The 18,926-nt window shown below is 23.5% G+C and overlaps 1 protein-coding gene across 2 annotated transcripts; it reads left to right on the plus strand.

Annotated features, from left to right (window-relative positions):
• The first annotated feature begins 5,185 nt into the window (after nucleotides 1-5,185).
• Nucleotides 5,186-14,955, plus strand: LOC145842418 (equilibrative nucleoside transporter 2-like). 2 transcript variants are annotated; one of them, XM_082949860.1, is made up of 14 exons: nucleotides 5,186-5,275; nucleotides 6,509-6,575; nucleotides 6,855-6,936; nucleotides 8,273-8,436; nucleotides 8,588-8,666; nucleotides 8,851-9,003; nucleotides 10,066-10,114; nucleotides 10,178-10,275; nucleotides 10,582-10,621; nucleotides 11,164-11,240; nucleotides 11,512-11,650; nucleotides 12,219-12,304; nucleotides 12,928-13,130; nucleotides 14,180-14,955. In XM_082949860.1, the coding sequence occupies exons 1-14, from the start codon at nucleotides 5,239-5,241 to the stop codon at nucleotides 14,289-14,291; spliced, it is 1,386 nt and encodes a 461-aa protein (XP_082805986.1). In that variant the 5' UTR covers nucleotides 5,186-5,238; the 3' UTR covers nucleotides 14,292-14,955. The 2 variants fall into 2 exon arrangements, with proteins under 2 accessions (XP_082805986.1, XP_082805995.1); XM_082949869.1 differs by lacking the exon at nucleotides 5,186-5,275 and adding an exon at nucleotides 6,140-6,193.
• The last annotated feature ends 3,971 nt before the right edge of the window (nucleotides 14,956-18,926 follow it).

An 18,926-nucleotide genomic window follows, 5' to 3' on the forward strand; every position in this document is an offset into this window, starting at 1 on the left:
TTTTTCATATTTTTTTAAACCCAAATGTGTAACTAAAACAAAACAAACAACACTTTCAAATACAAAAAAGTTTTTAGGTTTTCAAAAACAACTAGATTTAATGATTAGAAGTTTACTTAAAACAGTAATGATAGCCTATCATTTCTAAACATATAACTCCTTGTAAATAAACACATCTAAAACTAAATTTTAATATGGGCAAGCTTTAAAAAGAAAAAGTTTTTTAACATTTCGAAACTAATTAATTAGTAATCTTAGTAAATAGTCTAAGTAATAGCAAAATAGAAATGCATCAATTTAGACTAAACAACTGTTATTATAATCAAAAAATTAACTTATGAAACTAAATTTTGAATTTTACAAATTTAGTATTTTTCTTAAAATAAGTAAATTAAAGAGTATCAGTAGCAGTACTCACTATTTGATAAAGTAATTTTAGGTTAATTTTGGAAACTTCCGAATGACTTTCACTTTAACATAAATTACTAGCTTGGTAGGCTAGCGATTTATTACTACCTTTATTGTTAAATCTAGGTGAGAAAAAGTTTGTTTCCGAAGACATCGTATGATATTTATAGACACATTTAATATCTTTAAAGTAATTATTAAAGTAAGCAGGAATAAATTGTGTTTAAATAAACATAAGTTGACCTAATCCATCTAAATACAAACAATCAACATTTATTTAATTTATTTCAATTTTTAATTTACTTCCACTATCATCATGTTTCTTATACTGTATGCATCCAAGTACACTGTTTGTTTGAACATTGATATCATTTACATACTTTTTTATTTTTTAATCTTCTCCAGCACGACAAACCATAACTAACATTCCTTATAAACAGAGAATTTATGATTAAACATTAAACATTTTATTTAAGAAATGTCTTGTTTTGTATAAAACATCCAATGTTTTTTTTTTAACTTTGTTTTTATGGTTTTGTTCTATATTTTGCTATATATTTCTAACTACTTGTCTTAATGATAACAGTTTTACCTAATTTCACATAAGATTTATAACTTTCCAAAAAATATTTATTACTGGATTTAGAAGCATACTTTTTTTTAAAGATTTACTTTGAGTTTGTTTACCATAAGCTGTTCTAATAACTATATAAAATTTATTACTGTTATGTTTTGTATTACATTGTACTATCTTCAAATTTAAGGACACCAAGACTAATATTATTCTGCTAGTCATTTATATGTATTAGAGTCTTGTAGTACCCCAACTTCGCTTTTTGACAAGTTGATTCATATCCTCTGAAGCTAACGAACTGTTTCCTTCAATCTACATTTAACTATTTAGTTAATGCATGTTGCTATTTACTCTATAACATTCCAGTTTCTTAAGTAAGATGTTTCTATCTACACTACCATATGCTTTACATAAGTCGAAAAAGACCGTACCACTTCAACAAATTCTGACAAGGCCAAGTTGGTAGAATGACCCTCTGTAAAACCTAATTAAAAACTATTTAAAACATTCTTTTCAGAAAAAACTGTACAGGCGATTGTGAATAACTTTGTTTAATTTTTTTTTTAAGTTAGATAAAGTGAAGTAGGTTTATAACTTCTTCTATGTTCTTAGCCCTGATTTAAAAATTTGTACTACTTTTGCAAGTTTTAAGCTAGTTGGATATACATCTTCATAAAATGCTTGGATAAGTAGCTTTATTAGTACTAAGTAAAAAACTAATTTCCGAAGGATCTTTACAGAGACTCTACTCTAAGCACTGGCTTTTTTGACTTAAGCTACCATACTTATTAAATACTTCAGCTTCTGTAACATCAATCCAAAAAAAATCTGGTACTAAGATTTCTCAGATTTTCAGTAAAATTTAGTGGATAAATTTTTTATAGGTGTGCTTTAAAATGTTAATTAAAAATAAGTATTAGGTTTGTTTGCTATATCTATCTAATGATTTTTAATTCACATCCATGTTTAAAATAAATGTTATTCTTCTTTCTATTAGTTTTATAATTTATTACTGTTTAAATTTTAAATTGTTTTTAATAACAAAATTCTAGCATGTTTTCATAGTGTGCTTTTTCAGATTTTATTGTATTTTTTGTAAGTTTGTTTCTGTATTTTCTGTTTTTTGTACTTTAACTAAGCTAAAAGAACTAGTTTTCTTAGGGTTATTATAACTTTTTTTTTCGTTATAGAAATATTTAGAGTAGGCATTCATTTTTAATAAAAAGTCGCAGAGTGGCCAAAACTAATGAACTCTTAATTTGACAGCCGTTCCTGAGTACTTGACAGCCGTTCCTTTCTTAACTTAAATTTAATGTTAAAGTATTTTTTTTCTAAACAAATGGGTTGACAACCCTACACAGTATACTGCACACGCGTATGTTACATAATTTCACACTCAAAAATAATTAGTAGCTTCGATAAGAACTTTGTTTTAATCATTTTTTTTTAATTTAAAAAATATATAAATCATTTACAAAAAAAAAAAAAAATTATTATGTTTAAATTCAAAACATCTTCTGTTAATGTCTTGCAACTTTTATATTTTTGTTATACTTATTATAGTTAATTGAACGACAAAAAAAAAGCTCAAAATATTTAATCCTAGGACCTTTCAGTTATTTGCACGAAGAACCTTTCAGTTATCGACCTATCGAGTCGCACACCACTTAGATACCTTTTAACGTCTTGTCCAGGACGTAATAAAGGATGTAAATAAATATAGGACTTAATTGTTTTACTCAACAAAGTAAGAAATAATTTAAATTTGTATTTTATTGAACTTTTGTTTTTACTACGTATAAGTAATGTACAAACTACAAAGTATATGCATCAATGAAAATTTTGATTTTTAGTAATTAGTTTTAATTTAATATTTGAACCTGGCATGGTTATATGCAGTTGCCGTATACTTTTGTTTAACATGCAAAACTACAATCTAGATAAATAGGTACTCGGTTAAACTCATATGTATTCAATGTAAATTTTAAATGCATTAATTTAATTAATAGAGATAAAGTAAACTAAAACTTTCCCAAAAAAGATTAAAAATTAAAAGCTATTTGAAATTTTTTCTTAATAATTAGTTTTTCTTTAAAAAACTGAAACTTAAAGCTCTAAAATACTTTTTAAGTTAAATAAACTACATGGCTTTTGATTGTCATAATAGCTAATTTTTTTTTAAAACCTCCATAAAACTAAGTGTTAGTATATTAAAACATCAAAACTTTTATTTTTAGTATTTTTGTTGGTTATGAATTAATATTCACTAAAGTTTTTCATAAGGAACAGTCAAACGAATAACAATACTAATTCATTTATCTGTTTTAAACGCTAATCTTTTTTTTTTGAAAAATTAGTAGACTTTAAAAAAGTTGTTATAACGTAGGGGATATTTCTGACATATGCTGTTTAGAAGACTCAATGGTATGGAGAAATAAAAATAACAAACACAATCATTACTACTTCATTAAAGATATTTTATTAAAATTTTGTAGTAAAACTCTGTTTAACTAATATTGTTTTTAATGTCTAAGTTTATAAAATATCCAGTTGTTATAAATGTTACGGAAGAGGTGATGGATTAGGGCTCCTAATGACATAAAAGACTAAAAACTTCCTGGTTTAAAAATCAAAACCAGCAGCTAGCCTATACTATACAAAAAAGTTGTAAATACAAAGCTATAGAAATAGAACAACCAACAGTGACATAAACAAACATTATATGGCCTGATAATGTAAGGGTCTTGATGACAACTTTAAAAACTTTTTGAAGTGATGTTGCAAGATCAAAAATTAACAGTTAAAACATAAACCAAAAAATAATATTATTAATATTATTGATTTTTTTTAATAACTTTATTTAGGTTAGTTGTAATTATCTTCATACAGTAATAAAAAGTTTAAGCATATTACAGGGTGGCCACTAAACCTGGAATATTGGAAAAAACCTGGAGTTTTGAACAGTTTTTACATGTTTATATTATTTTGATTTGACACAAAAATCTGTAAAAAAAAAAATGTGTCATCATCAATTTTTTTTTAGAAGCACATTTAAAGTCGCTTCATATAATCTTTTCAATGTTGTTATACTATTTAACACAGCTTTTTACATTAAACTAAAAATAGACCCAAAAAGTGTATTTTCAATAACTTAAAAGAAATTTCTTAAAAACTAGTGGCAACCATAATATTAAATTTTTTACAATATTTTGTTTGTAATAAAATACCTGTTCTGTTTTTATTATAGTTAGATTAAATAAGTATATGTATAAAAGTCAGTTTAAATTTGTGTTATTGGGTTAGAAACATAAAAGTCTAGTGAAAAAAGTGGGTATGTAAATTTTAAATGAAAATACAAGTAACACTTTTACTAAAAAAAAGTAAATTAAAAATTGAATATAAACAGTGTTTTCTTTTAAATTCAATTTTTATAAATAAGTTTTATAGATCTGCATTTGATATAAAATAGTTAAAATGTTGTATCACTTTTGTTAGCGTTAACATTCTAGTTAAACATATCAAACATAGTTCTTAGATATATTTTTATTGTTATTCTTTAGGGTAATAATATCAGTATTTTTTAATGGTGTTTTAACTTATTTTGTTTTATCTTAAGCCCTTTTATTTTGCATCTTGAATATTCGTTTTTACAATAGTTTCACTATAATGTTGCATGATAAATAATTTTTTCAACATTATCCTAAATGTTTTCAAATTACTTTAATGTTCCTTTTTTAAAATCTTCTTGGACTAAGATAGCCAGGCTATGATAATGTCTATTTAGAGTTTTTTGATTACAGAGTATGTTATCATCGTTTATGCTTATCTTAGCCTATAAATAATAAAATATGTTCATCATAGTTCTAAACTAGAAGTTTAGTGAGATAATTGAATGATTTTAATAACTTTTCTTACACTACATGAATAAAATAGTCTAATAACTTTCTATGATGCTGTTGTGTTTTATCAAATAACTTAGTTTGTCTTTGAGCCTAGATACACAAGTTTTTTTGACAGTGTTGTTTAAAATTACTTCATGTATAACTGTTACTAACAAAAAAAGCATTTAATCATGAAATAATTTAAATCTAGAAATTTAATATTTTTTCGCCAATTTTTTTCAAGAATTTATAAGGCATAAATTACTGATATGGTTTGTCCATACTTTATAAAATTAACTTAGTGAAGTTTTCTATTATATAAAAGATTTTCTTTAATAAATTAAAATATTAATATTTTAAATAAGCACCAATAAAATGAATGAAGAACAAGAAGGTTTCTACAATGAATCAGGTATACAATTCATTAATATTTTTTTAAACAAAACTATATTTTATAAAGTAAAAATAGTCTTAATGGTTCATCTTTAATTATTAAAAATTTCTCCATTTCATTCAATAGTTATATATTAATTTTTTTAACTAAATAAGATTAAACAGCATTATTATTTTTTTTCCTATATATTTATTAATTAAAATAAAATGTTTAGTTTAAAGCACAAAAAAAAATGAAGTTAAAAAAACACTTTTTAATAGAATTGTAAATATCAAGTTTTTTTTTTTACTTTTTTTTTTTCATATGTTATTGTTAAAGTTATTTTTATACTGTATTTTACATATCTTACTTAGTCTTTTAATGTTTAGCTGCAACCTTTAATTTTATCGCAAATTACTGTAAACATAATTTTTTAAACAATTTTTAACTCATGTTTATCTCAAAAACTAATCATATGATGTTTTTCTTACAAAACAAACTTGAGACTTTTTAGTTTAAACTATATATAAACTTACTATGTTTGACCAACATTTTGTTTACCTTTGTTTTTGTATTCAGTTTGAATAATAAATTGTATAACGATACAATGTAGTTAGAAAAAAAGTAGTTCAAAAATAGATCTATATAAATATTATAGTTATAAAATATATAGTGAAACTATTTTAAGATGAGTATCTAAAGTTTATTAATTAATTTTATTTTGTTACAAATAAATTAAGGACACAGAATAAAAATAAAATTTTAGTTTACAATCTACTATTAATTTAGTAATTTTCTATTAAACATGACTGTTTTTATTTTATTTCGTCTATAATTGAGTTGTAGAAATGAAATAGATTTGCAATTAGTGCAGCATTTTTTAACAAACAAACAAGTTAGAATTAGGAAGTTAAAATTTCAAAGTCCAGCGTAATTCAGTATAAATCGTAGTTAAAAGTGAGTTTTTGAGTTTTTTAATGATTTTTAGTTTAATGTTTAACTTAAGGTAGTCTTCAAGTTTGCAAAATAGCGATAAACTTAAAACATTTTTGTAGCTACTTTTTTTTATAAATTAATAACTTTATTTCAATCTAAAACTTTGTTTATCTTTCAGAGCCTTACTACTTTGTTTGATAAGTATAACTAAACAGTTTTCTACATAACTATAAAGTTGACATATTGATATTAGCATTGTTTATATATTCAATTTGAAGAAGTTTTTGAACTTTAATTTATTTTTACTTTTAAAAATTTACAGTAGTTTTCAAACAGATTGCCTTATAAATAACTCTGAAGAGCAGCCTTTGATAGATTCTAGTATGAAAGAGCCCACTGACAGGTTGTTTTAGTTTTTTAAAGTTGATATTTCTCATTTATATGTTGTACTTTGGTAATAATCCTACAATAAAGGTAAGCTTCGATGTACTTAAAATAAAAATAAAAGTTTAACTACTAATACTAGCTCTATTATTTTGTCTTTTACTACTTTAAGACTATTTGTTTTGAGTTTTTGATATAGAGTTAATTTGTACATTTCAAATTTTATTAACTTAAATTTCACAAAAATGCTATAGTTGATAAAATAAAATAGATAAATTGAATACTTTTTTGATAACAGGAAGAATTTAGTTTACTGGTCCTTCTTTTTCTTAGGAATTACAACAATTCTACCATGGAACTTTTTTATAACTTCAGATGGTGTAAGTATTATTTTTTATTTGAAGCTGTTTATAGTTTTTAAGTTTATGCTATAATTATTAGAAGTCTTGCAAATGGTGGTTCAAAGTTTTATAACAAAAACTAATTGCTTTAAATTAACAAACTTTTTACTTATTAAGACCTTATTGCAAAACTTACAAATTTTGTTTTTTAAGTACATAATTAATTGTTATATTAAAAGCAACTTTGTTGTTATTCTAGTTGAAAACAAATTCACAAGTAATTTATTCTTTTTTTAGATATGATCTCACATTGAAACTGTGTGCTGAAATATTAAAGACCATATAATTTTAGTTTATCTTCAACTGTACTAAAATATTCCTTAATTAAAAGTTTATACTTTTTGAAATATACTTGGTACTGTTATTTTAATCCCTTAATTTATTTTTTATAAAAGAGACTTATTTATAAAAACAAACTTATTGAATGATGTATGTGTATAATTTTTTTTAAAGAAATCAACTTATTTAATAAAAAGTATTATAAGTATTTACAATATAAAAAACAAGTTTTAAATTTATTTCATCATAATTAAATCATGTTCATTTAGTAACTATTTCATTAAATATCAAACTTAGTTTTTTAATATTTTAATATTAAAATTTCCAAAATTATAAATAAATAATTAAACTATTACCAATGTTATAAAACTAGTTTTTTTTTTGTTTAAGCTAATGTTATAGATGTTACTATAATTAGGTTACGTATATTTTTTATATTTATAACTTGCTACATGTAAGTTTATACAAATAAAATATACAGAATTTTAGTTTATATATTTTTAAAGTTCTGTATATTTCATTTGTATAAAATTACATGTACTTGTAGCAAGTTATAAACATATAAAATATATGTATATATTCTGAAGAGGCATTAAACATATGATATCACGTAGAATTAGGTTGTAAAGTATGAAAACCATTGAAAAAAAAAACTGTCTAAAACTATAAGGGCATAGTTTAGTGTAATTAAAGTTTAGTAAGTTTAAGCAACTAAAATTCAAATTTTTATCCAAGTAATTAAATAAAAAATATTCATAAAAGTTTTGAAGTATCTCTAAAACATACCTGATCCTCAAGTTTGAGGCTAGAAATTTTGTTTTTCTCATGTTGCCTTTTATATCAAATAATGTAGTACACTTTATTTTAAAAATAAGTCAATAAAATTTTTATAATGTGTTGACAAGACTATTTTTCAATTTAAACGTTTAATTTTTTAATTTGTGGTAAAGATAGTATGTTAAACTAGTATATACTTACAATTCCCACCCGCACAATTCCATTAAGTTCTGTTCAATATACAAAGCATTTTTAACAGTACTGGACAGAAAAGTTTCGTTACTTGAACGAAACCAATAATTCCAGCGGAAGCAGCAATCAGAGCTCAGTGAATTTAGAACAAGTTTATCGTTCTTTTTTTGCTGTATTCTCCGAAGTTCCCCTTACACTATGTACACTGTATTGTTCTGTTTACAAAAAAAGGTAATTAATCATTTTTTGGTTATAAATTTATCTTAGAGAAGCAGTTTGCCTGCATTTTACTCAAATTTATATTAGTTTTAGTTTATTAAATTTATGTTTATAGCATGAAGTAGTTTTCTAACCTTAAGACAAACTTTAAATAAATAAACAGTATAAAAGATCGTCGTCGAGTTTATGTTTCTCTACTAGTCATGTCGTTGATATTTACTTTGACTGCATCATTTTCAAAAGTTAGTTTTTATTATACTATTCAATAAAAGAATAAATAATGAAATTTTACACAATAACTTGATTAAAATTAATTGTTTAGCCAGATAAGTTTGAATATTTTTTAGTATAACTTAAAAATTTAGTGCTGTACTTAAAACTAAATGATCTTTTACTATTTTTTATTATTTTAACAATGTTTCAAAGGTCAAAACAGACGACTTTCAGCTGACGTTTTTTTGCATAACAATGGCCTCAATATTTGTGATAAATTTGTTTTCTGCATTTTTTCAAGCATCAGTGTTTGCTATGGCTGCGATTTTTCCACCCAGATACACTCAATCGTTTTGCTCCGGAGGAGTTAGTTATATTAATTTTTTTTTTAAAGTTTTTTGTGAATGGATTTAAATATTTTGTGTGTAGTTGTTTTGAAAACTTAACTGTAAAGTAGGGTGTTTAGGGTTAATTTTAATCATAAGTAGTTATATTATAATTAATATTAATTTTTACTTTTGAATTTTAAATTAATACTGATTTATCAAAAAATTTATTGTAAATATTTTTATTTTTAAAAATTCGGTCTGAAATCAACCTTCGACTTAAATTATTTATAACAAACCTTAATTTATTTGCTCTCGGAAAAATAAGTTTTTTTATAAAGTTTTTCAACATAAGTTTTGCTATCTTTGTTTCCTCTAAAAATTTTTACGCGTATTAATGTAGAAAAACAATTAAAAATATTTAATTTTCTAAATTCTATGGTTTAAAAAGGCTCGTTAGCTCTTTAGACTAATTTGTACAAATATGAAAACCCTGACCAGTTATTTTACTTTTTCTTTGAAAGTTGACTGACTTAAACAAGTTTTTTTTTTAATAACAATATTCCCTTTATTTTTTAAAGAAGATAATTAGGTATATAACTTCTGTTGCTTTTTTACTTTTTAAAGTTTGTATTGTTAAAATTCAGTTCATAACTTACTTTTTAAATATCTGGATAGTGTTTAAATAAAAACAATTTTCTTAATAGTAATTCGTATAGCAAACTTGAATGACTGTTGTGAAAAATTATTACACCCACACATTTCAATTGCAGATATATTTAAAAACTTTTTTCTAAACTTCTTTTCGTTTTCAAACTTTAACAACTTCCATTTAATATAACAAATAATAGGCATGCTCCTATTCTTATTCCTAGATTAAGTAATTTTAATGAAGTGATAAGCTAAGAATATGTTTAAGGAAAAGTGCTTTTTTTCTTGAACTATTCATTAAGCGACTTTGGTTACCTTTGAAATTATGTTTTAGTTATTTGTCAAAAAGAGTGGGAACCAATATAAATTGATAATATTTCAGTTAGTTTTCAACTTAAATATGCATTTAATAACTATTTTATCTTACTTCATAATAAACACGAATTTACAGGGCTGTAGTGGAATGTTATCAGCACTTGCGTTCATTATAGCAATCACCGGTTCGTTATTTGTTGTTGTAAGAAAACTAGTAAGACATAATTTAATGTAAATACTAATAACAGTCACCGAAAATCCTGCCGATTATGCTTTGATATTTTTCCTGTTAGCTGCAGTCGTTATTCTCTTAGCTATGGTATGCCTGAACTTTCTCGAAAAAAACGTTAGTTTTGTAGTTGAACTTTTTTTTCTAGATTTCAAACCAGTAAAAGTGACTTAAGTTTAAATTTATGTTTTTAATGAAATTTATATAACTTTATATAAATATTTTTTATCATGTTTACAACTGTAACTATAAATACACAATAGTCAAAACTTATAAATAAACTTAACAATTCAATATCAGCATTTTTATTTAAAGAACAATTATTGTCATAAGTTATTAGGTAATTTTTGCAAAAAATTTCAATTCATTGAAAATAATTATTTTTATAAGTTTTAATTGGCTTCATCGAAATATTTTTTTCAGTCATTTTACAAGTATCATCAGATGAATCAACCCCATAAAAGTATGTTTTTTATTCATTAAAAAAAATTCTATTACGTATAAAAGTTGTGAAATGTTGCTTGTTAATTTTTATTAATTTCGCGTTTTTACCAATATACTTATTTACCAATCAAAATTAAAAGAAACTTGTACTGAAATGATTATATTTTTCCTATCACTTTCACATACGATTAAACAAAAAAAAAGCTTTTTGTTCTATAATTTTGTTATCAGTGTTACATAAAATTAGTTATTGGTTTTTATTATGAGCACAAACAAAACTATTAAACCATTTAGTCTTAACTATTGACAAGACTTGGTTAGACATTTAAAAAGAGTTATTACTTGAAAAAAATGTTTCAACTAAGTATAATAAAACGGAATAAGTAGCAACTAAATAACATTACTAATTAAAGTAGAGCTTAGTAATGATTTAATTTAGATTTATATGTTCATAGATTAATGTGATATTGTAATTTGTTTAGTTTTTTTTTTTTTTTACGAATCCAAATTTGTATTTATTACATTTTAAATTTAATCGTTTCCATTTGGTGTTGTTTGTAGGACTGCGGAGAAGCAGTGAAGTTTTAAACAAACTGAATGGAGATGAAAAACCTGCTGACTTTTCATTAGAACCAAAAGTTTGTCATAATAAAATTATAATTATAAAATATTATTTATTACGTTAATAAAATTGTAACCGTTAACTTTATAAGCTATTGAATAATAAAATATTGTTAAATTAAAGTTTTAAATAGTTTTTATAAATATTATGTTTCTACTAATTCTATCCATTTAATAAAGTACTAACGTTATATTTAGTTGTTAATTGAGTATATCTTGCACTGCATTTCTGACCTTCATTACACTACTTTAATTAAAAAAGTTGATAATCACAATTGAATTCTTTAGGGATTCATTGAAATACTGGGAAAAGTAAAGTACCACTTTTTAACTGTATACACTGTCTTCGCAATAACATTAGCTTGTTTTCCCGCTCTACTTGCCAGTGTCAAGCCCCAACCAAGTTTGAACGGTACATTATGGGCAGGTTAGTTGATTGAATATACTCATAAACATTGACTGTTTTGGTTTAAATCGCTTGCCATGTAGATAGTTTAGTTTTTATGAAAACTTTAGTATTTAAGCTTAAAAACATTATTTTTTGGTCTAAATTTTAAAAGTTGGATATTAGTTGATTAACATTTGCATAAAAATATCAAGTTTAGTTTGTTTACAGTTTTTACAGTGATTAAAGCCATATTTGAAAGCTTAAAAACACCTTAAACTGTTTAGCTCCTATTTATAAATATTTTTTATTAGTTCTTATCAATTAGTTTAACAGAAAAAATTATTTTAATTTATTAAACTTTTATTAAAATAATACTGAAAACTTTTTTAGTAATTTAGAATAACACGTAATAAGGTATTATACTTTGAAACAGTAAGGTTGTTTCAAATGTTGTTTTATGTAGGTTTCAAGAATATTGGTATCTTACAAATACTGTCTTGTTTCTTTTTTTACATTGCTATCTGTTTTTATTGAATGTTCTTTAGTCGTAAAAGTAAACACTTAAGTTTAGAAAAACTTATTCTGTGTAAAATTTGGTTACTTTTAGAGAAATACTTCAATCCTGTTGCTTGCTTTCTTGTATTTGGTATGGGAGATTTCTTAGGACGTACACTGATCGGCCCATTTTCTTTCGTAAGTTTGAAATGTTTTCTATAAAATAAAGCGTAGTTTTTTATCAACTATTATTAAAGCTGACGAAATTAGTATTTAAAATTAAAACTAGAATTTACAAATTCTGGTTTTAAGCTATTCATAATTATTGTAGTTATTTTAACAAACAATAAAAAAAGACGGCTAATTGCTAAAACTTGCTTAATATTAATACTTTTACGATATCCTTTAATTTGATCGTTGTCTTTGTTACAAGAATATTTACAAGTTTTAAAAACCTTTAATTATAACCAATCAAAAACTGAAGAAATACTAATTAAGTTTAAACACCAAAACAATCGAATTTAAAAAGCTTACAATTTTTATGAAATTGTAAAATACAAGATTTAAATAATTCTTTATTAAATATTAAAAAACAATAATTACTCAAATACAACTGATACGATAAATTATCAAAAAGAAAATTCCTATAAAAAGAATTAATTCAAATATGACACAAGTGTTTCAAAGTAGAGTCACAAAGTAAGTAAGACATAAGAAAATGAATATTCATCTGCGTTTGAATTTATGATTTGATAAAAATTTATACATTACAAAATCTAAAACAAATTACATTAAATCTGATCACATATTTTTTGTTTCAGCCTTCCGAAAAATACCCAAAAAGTTTGTTTCTTTTAGCAGTTTCTAGGGCGGTTTTCATCGTAATGTTTATTTATTGCAATGCTTCACCAAGAAATCACACTCAAGCATTTTTCATTAATCAAATGTACTTCATCGTATTCAACTTTCTGTTAGCTGTAACGAACGGATACTTTAGTTCTCTTGCGATAAAATATGCTCCTCAGTTAGTTGTTTATTACTTTCATTTTTTAATGCTTAGTTTTAGTTAAAAAAAGAGTTTTTTTGATGAAATTAAAAGTAACTTTGTATGAATTTTTCAATTTAGAAAAAAGTATGTACTTAAAGTCAAAAGTTTTATATAAACACATAATATAGTTATAATATATTTAACTGTTAACTTAAGAACTTTTTGATTTTTATACAATCACCTCTCGCGAATCTACGCACTCATTTGCATACGCACTTTCGTTTACTTATGCAGTTTAGAATTCTCAAAAGTTACAATTACAAATAGTTTGTAAAATCTTTTTTGCTGTAAATTTATTGTATGTATGAGTTAACAATATACTTATTATATATTTCTAAAGTTATACTTTAAAAATATAGAAAAATATGGATTCTTTATAGAGTTGATATTTTTACATTTTTAATTTGTACCTTCTATAAGAAACCTATTGAACTCTATGGCTTTGTTCTTTGTATTTTAGGTGTCTTAGCCGCCTTAAACCTTTAATTCAAACAAGGTACAATATTTCTCACAAAAACATGAATCTTTTATTTTAAGCTAATTCGTTACTTGCCCACATAAGATTAATTTTGTTTTGCATGGTATTAAAGAAATATCTTTCTCTAAAACCATGCAAAACAAATTTAATCATAGATGAGCAAGGATCAAAGTAGAAAAAAGTACTTAGTAAAGACATAAACAATTTTCATTACAATGATTTTCAGATATAGGTAAAACTTGAATAAAATCTATTTTTGTAAACAAAAAAAAAGGGAAATTTACCATAATGTATATAATAAAATTCATTGAAAGAAAATAGCAAATATAGTATGTAAATTTGCTGCCTCTCATTTATTTACGCACTTTTGTTGTGAACAAAATGTGCGTAGATTCGCGAGAGGTGACTGTACAACAAAACTTTACTATTTTTTATGTTCAGGCTATTTTAAATCATAGTTTGTTTTTTAGTTTAAGATAATGTGTTTTTAAACATAAACAAAACTTTAAGTGTAGTTTGTTTCTTCTAAAGTAACTTCAATGTACAGAGTAGTGGAGTCGCAATACAAGGAACAGGTTGGTATGATGATGGCACTTGCAATTACAATCGGGTTAGCAAGCGGTGCCGCGTTTTCATTCGTTGTTGTCAGCTTGGTTTAATATAACATTACTTCGACTTTACTGTGACCAATTTCGTTACTTTTCGTTTTTTTTAAAGCTACTGTTTTTGGATTTGTTTAGCTGTATGAATGTTTGATAGCTCTTTTGACAAAAGAATCATAACACTGCTATTATAAGGTCAATCTAAATGTTTGTGTTTTTGTGTTTCTTTGTTTTTAATTATAAAAACTTATTATAGAAATAACTCGTTGATACTTAAAATCAATCCGAAATTTAGCCAACTTTAAAAAATAAAGACCAGCATTTTAATTTTTCATATTTCTTATATTTGTATTTTTGTTTATAGTGTTTTAGATTGTTAGTAAGTGTCTTGAAGTTTTACGTAGGTATGTTAAGACCCATCCTGCATGCAAATTCTAAGTGCTGTTGCAGTTGAGTAAAATTAAAAGTCTTTTACAAATAAATTTACTTCCGGTTTGATAAGAATTTCCTGTATACTATTTTTAGCAAGATCTTTATTTTAACAACATAACCGTGTTTTATTTTTCGATTAATTAAAATAAGTATTTCCGCATGTAGATTTTTTATAGTTCTTTTGAGTTTTGTTATCTTAACTGCCTCGATTAAATAACTTAAGAAAATAACTACCTTAAAATAAAACTAGCGAACAAACTTGAAGTTTTCATCTTTAATTTGTTTCAAGTATAAAATATTGTTTCCGGTTTCATAACTTAAAAAATACTTTACTTTTGATTTAGATTAATAAACTACTAAATGTTTTTGTTATTGATAGATAATATACGTAAATATTTATTTTATATTTAAAATGTACCGCTATTCAAAGCTTAAACTAATATACTTAATAGTTTTGTCACCTATATGAAACATTTAAGTTAGAAGTTATAAATAATTAAAACTTACAATTTTAGCTAACTAAAATGGTTTCATATAAGTAAAAAAATTATAAAGTTTAAGCACATACAGGGAGCTTGTTGTATTTAATTTAATTAACTAAATTACCAAGTTTTGCTTGAATTCAGTCAGTTGGTGTTTGACCTGATCAACTGACTTTAGTTTAAAAAGCTGTCAAAATTCCTAATAAAGCTAGCAAGTAAACTTCTGATATGATTCGAAACTGTTTTTAAAGCTACTAAATTAACAAAAAAAAAACTGTTTAATTTATGGTAATTAAAACAGTTAGTTGCCAATTTGTATTTCTTTTGACATCTTTAACAGTTTGATTTTATTAGGATAAGGTTTTTTTATAATTTTGAATAAAAATCAAGATCATCTGATTTACATGCTAAGTAAAGACTGAAAATAAAAACAGTTCATAATTATTAATTCGCACTTGTATCGTTATTTAATTAACCTTTTTGCCAAGTAAATTGAGCAGTTTTTTTATAGTCAACACAAACACCCATATATGATTAATTATAAATCAAATTGTTTAAATATTTTCAGTGTTATTTAAGTGGTAGCTAAATATATCAGTAAACCACTAAAATTATACTTGAAATGTTATCAATCGGAAGTTGTTCCCTGTAATCGAATGCAGTAATATATTTCAAAAGATAAAAAAAAAAACATACATCTTAATAAGCATAAATAAAAACATCATTTAATACTAACTTTCGAAAGTACAAATTTATTGATTCACAGATATAATTGAAAAACAATGTATCACTCAATCAATGATTTCTTAATTATTCTAAATTGTTAGACAGTAAGGCTTAACTTAAGTTTACAGACTATATTTGAACATTTAACAAAAACCTAATGAGAGCTGGTAAAAAAGTTTAAGCTACTATGAAGCTTATAATTTTATATAAATAAGATGATGTTTTTTTTAAACAATAAATTATAATTCAAAAACGACAAGTTTTTATAAATTATCACAAACAAATAGAGGGGTTTTAAGTAAATGTAAAGTATTTAAACAACCATGTCATTATTCATTTGTTCCTAAATTTAGATTTTTAATATCTTGCAGTTACTTTAAAAAAACTCAATTCTGGAGTTTGTTGTTATTTTTTCTAATAGAAATATTTTTTTTTAGATGTTGTAGACAAATATTATCAATATCGTGAAGCAATGTTTTTTAATAAAGATACAAAGTGTGATTAAATTGTACACAAAAAGCTTTTTTTTTCAGGTTTCTTTTCTGGATAGTTAAAAGTGACTTTGGCTAATTCTTAATATTTTATTAAAACAATGACAACTTTGTATATACTCATCTATTTTCTATGAAACTGTTAACTTTTTTATTATTTATTAAAAGTGCTTTTTCGTTTGTATATGTGTATAGTATAAAGATTTTGCACCTTTTTATCTATTCAAAAACTTGATGGCTTTGTATTATAAAAGGACCTAACAATGTTAAAAAGATTTTTTAGAAGTACTACAGAAATCAAAATTAATTACAAAAAAAGTAGCACAAATTTAATTTTGTTAGACATATATATCTGATTTTTCAAAGATAAATATAATTTTTAGTCTTTGTTCAAAAGGTGGTTATTACAAACATTTTTGGTCAATGAAACTGTTCCTATTCAATGATTTATTGTCACAGTAGTTAAGTTTTATTGTGCAGAAAAAAGTAAATTTATCAACGTATCTTAGGGCTGACCCATTTCATAGGAAAACTATTCATTTATGACTTAAAGTGTAACATTGAATTATTTTATTATGTAGTCATAATAATTGCAAAAATTAAATAAGGATTTATAATTATTTTACAATTTAAACCTAGTTGCATATATATATATTTTTTAATTATAACTCTAGTAGTTTTTACTTAATGTAATTTCTACCCCAAAAAACTTGAATTTTTTATTGTTAGTTTATAAATAATTCAAAAATATTATTAGCATCAGTTTCTATTTGAAGCATCAGTTTTTATTTAATCAGAAAGCCCTTTTAACTAAGCTTACAATACAGTTATATTATTAAAGAATCAAATTCTATACTAGAAACTAGCGTTGGTGCATAGTTAGTAGAACTATAAATATTTTTCCAGTTTTTACTTAAAGCTGATTCAAAACTAGCTTCTGTAGTAACAACCCTTGGTTTTAACTTTTATTAACTATTTACAAAAAATGTAAATTCAAAAGTTAATAAAATACCTCAAAAAGATGATGATAGTGTTTAGTAATAAAACTTATTAATATATTTATATTTCAAAAGTATAAACATAATGTACCTTTAACAACTTTTAAAACAAAATAAACTTGAAGTTGTGAATATAGATAAAAAATTAATTAGAACAGTAAAGTATATTAATTTTTTTAATAGTATTTTTCATTTATTTAACAATAAAATACTATTCGGACAAATAGAAAATAAATATTTTGAAAAAGTTAAGGTAAATTTAATTTTTTGAACTTATTAATGATTTCTAATCGATTTTTTTTTATATAATATAGTTGAAAATTTAACTGAGATAAAATTAAAGATTTTTTAGTCATCCATACATACATTTTCTATAGATACTTTATATAAAACTTATTGAACATATAAAATAAATATATACCTTATCAAATATACAAAGATTTTTTTTTTCATTAAAAAAATTAAAAAAAACTTTCGTTCTTAAGATGCTTTATACAACGACTTTATTAAGTTCTTAATTCTCAGTTTATGTAAGCAAAGCATTTCAAAACAACAAAACATAAATATCTTAAAGGTTTTAACTTTTTAGCTAAATATTTTTCTTAAGAATAGTTTAAAGTTTAAACAAAAGATTTAGACGTTTTTTTATTTCCTTTAGATGGCAAAATTTACAGCACAATATATGTACGCGCCCAGGCAAGTTGGCTAGTTAGCATATATCTTTTTTTTCTTGACTATCAGTTTTACTAGAAATATTACAAGTACTTTTTTTGCATGTACAAAGTGGTGAATAGTTAAATCTTTGGTAAAAATTATTAATATATAATAACTTTGTTAACTTTAATGAAATATTGCAACTAATTTCAGTTTTACATTATAACTTCTCAGTTTTTTATCTTATTTATTTAAAGTTTCTAAAGTGTTTCATTTATTTACAATATAAGCAATTAAAGGCGATATTACTTTTAAAAGGTAATATTTTCCAATTAAACAAGTTTAACAATTTGTATAAACTTAAAAAAAATTAATAATTTTACTGTTGAACAACTTTATTAAAATTAGTTTTTATTGTTATTAAAAAATTATACAACTAATGAGTACATATTTTGAAGTTCAAAATTGATTTAAAAGTTTATTGTTTATGAAGTAAAAATAGTGTTAGATTTTTTTAATAAATAGATAAGTTGTTTAAAACTACATTACTGATTGTTTACTATCTATAAAGAAAACTAAGAAAAAAGAAACTATAAGTTTACAATAAAACATGATAAACGGACTTAAATGTATTACAATATACTTTTTTTTAATTGAAGTGAATAATTTACCAAATCAACTGTGGAAAGTTTATAACAACTCACTGAATAAAAGTTAGTTTGTTTTTTTGTTAGAACTAATTAATTTTTGGTTTTCTTGTTGAAATATAATATTTCAAAATGTTTGTTAGTTATAAGCAGTAAGTGTTGTTAACCGTTAATTTTTTTTTTGTGAATTTTTAGTATTTGCATGATTTTTTTTACTAAGTATAAGTTTAACTTTAGCATAATTTTATAGACTTATGTTCTA

Source organism: Thalia democratica, chromosome 1 (assembly GCF_965202585.1).
Source record: "Thalia democratica chromosome 1, ktThaDemo2.hap1.1, whole genome shotgun sequence".
Classification (NCBI taxonomy): Eukaryota; Metazoa; Chordata; class Thaliacea; order Salpida; family Salpidae; genus Thalia; species Thalia democratica.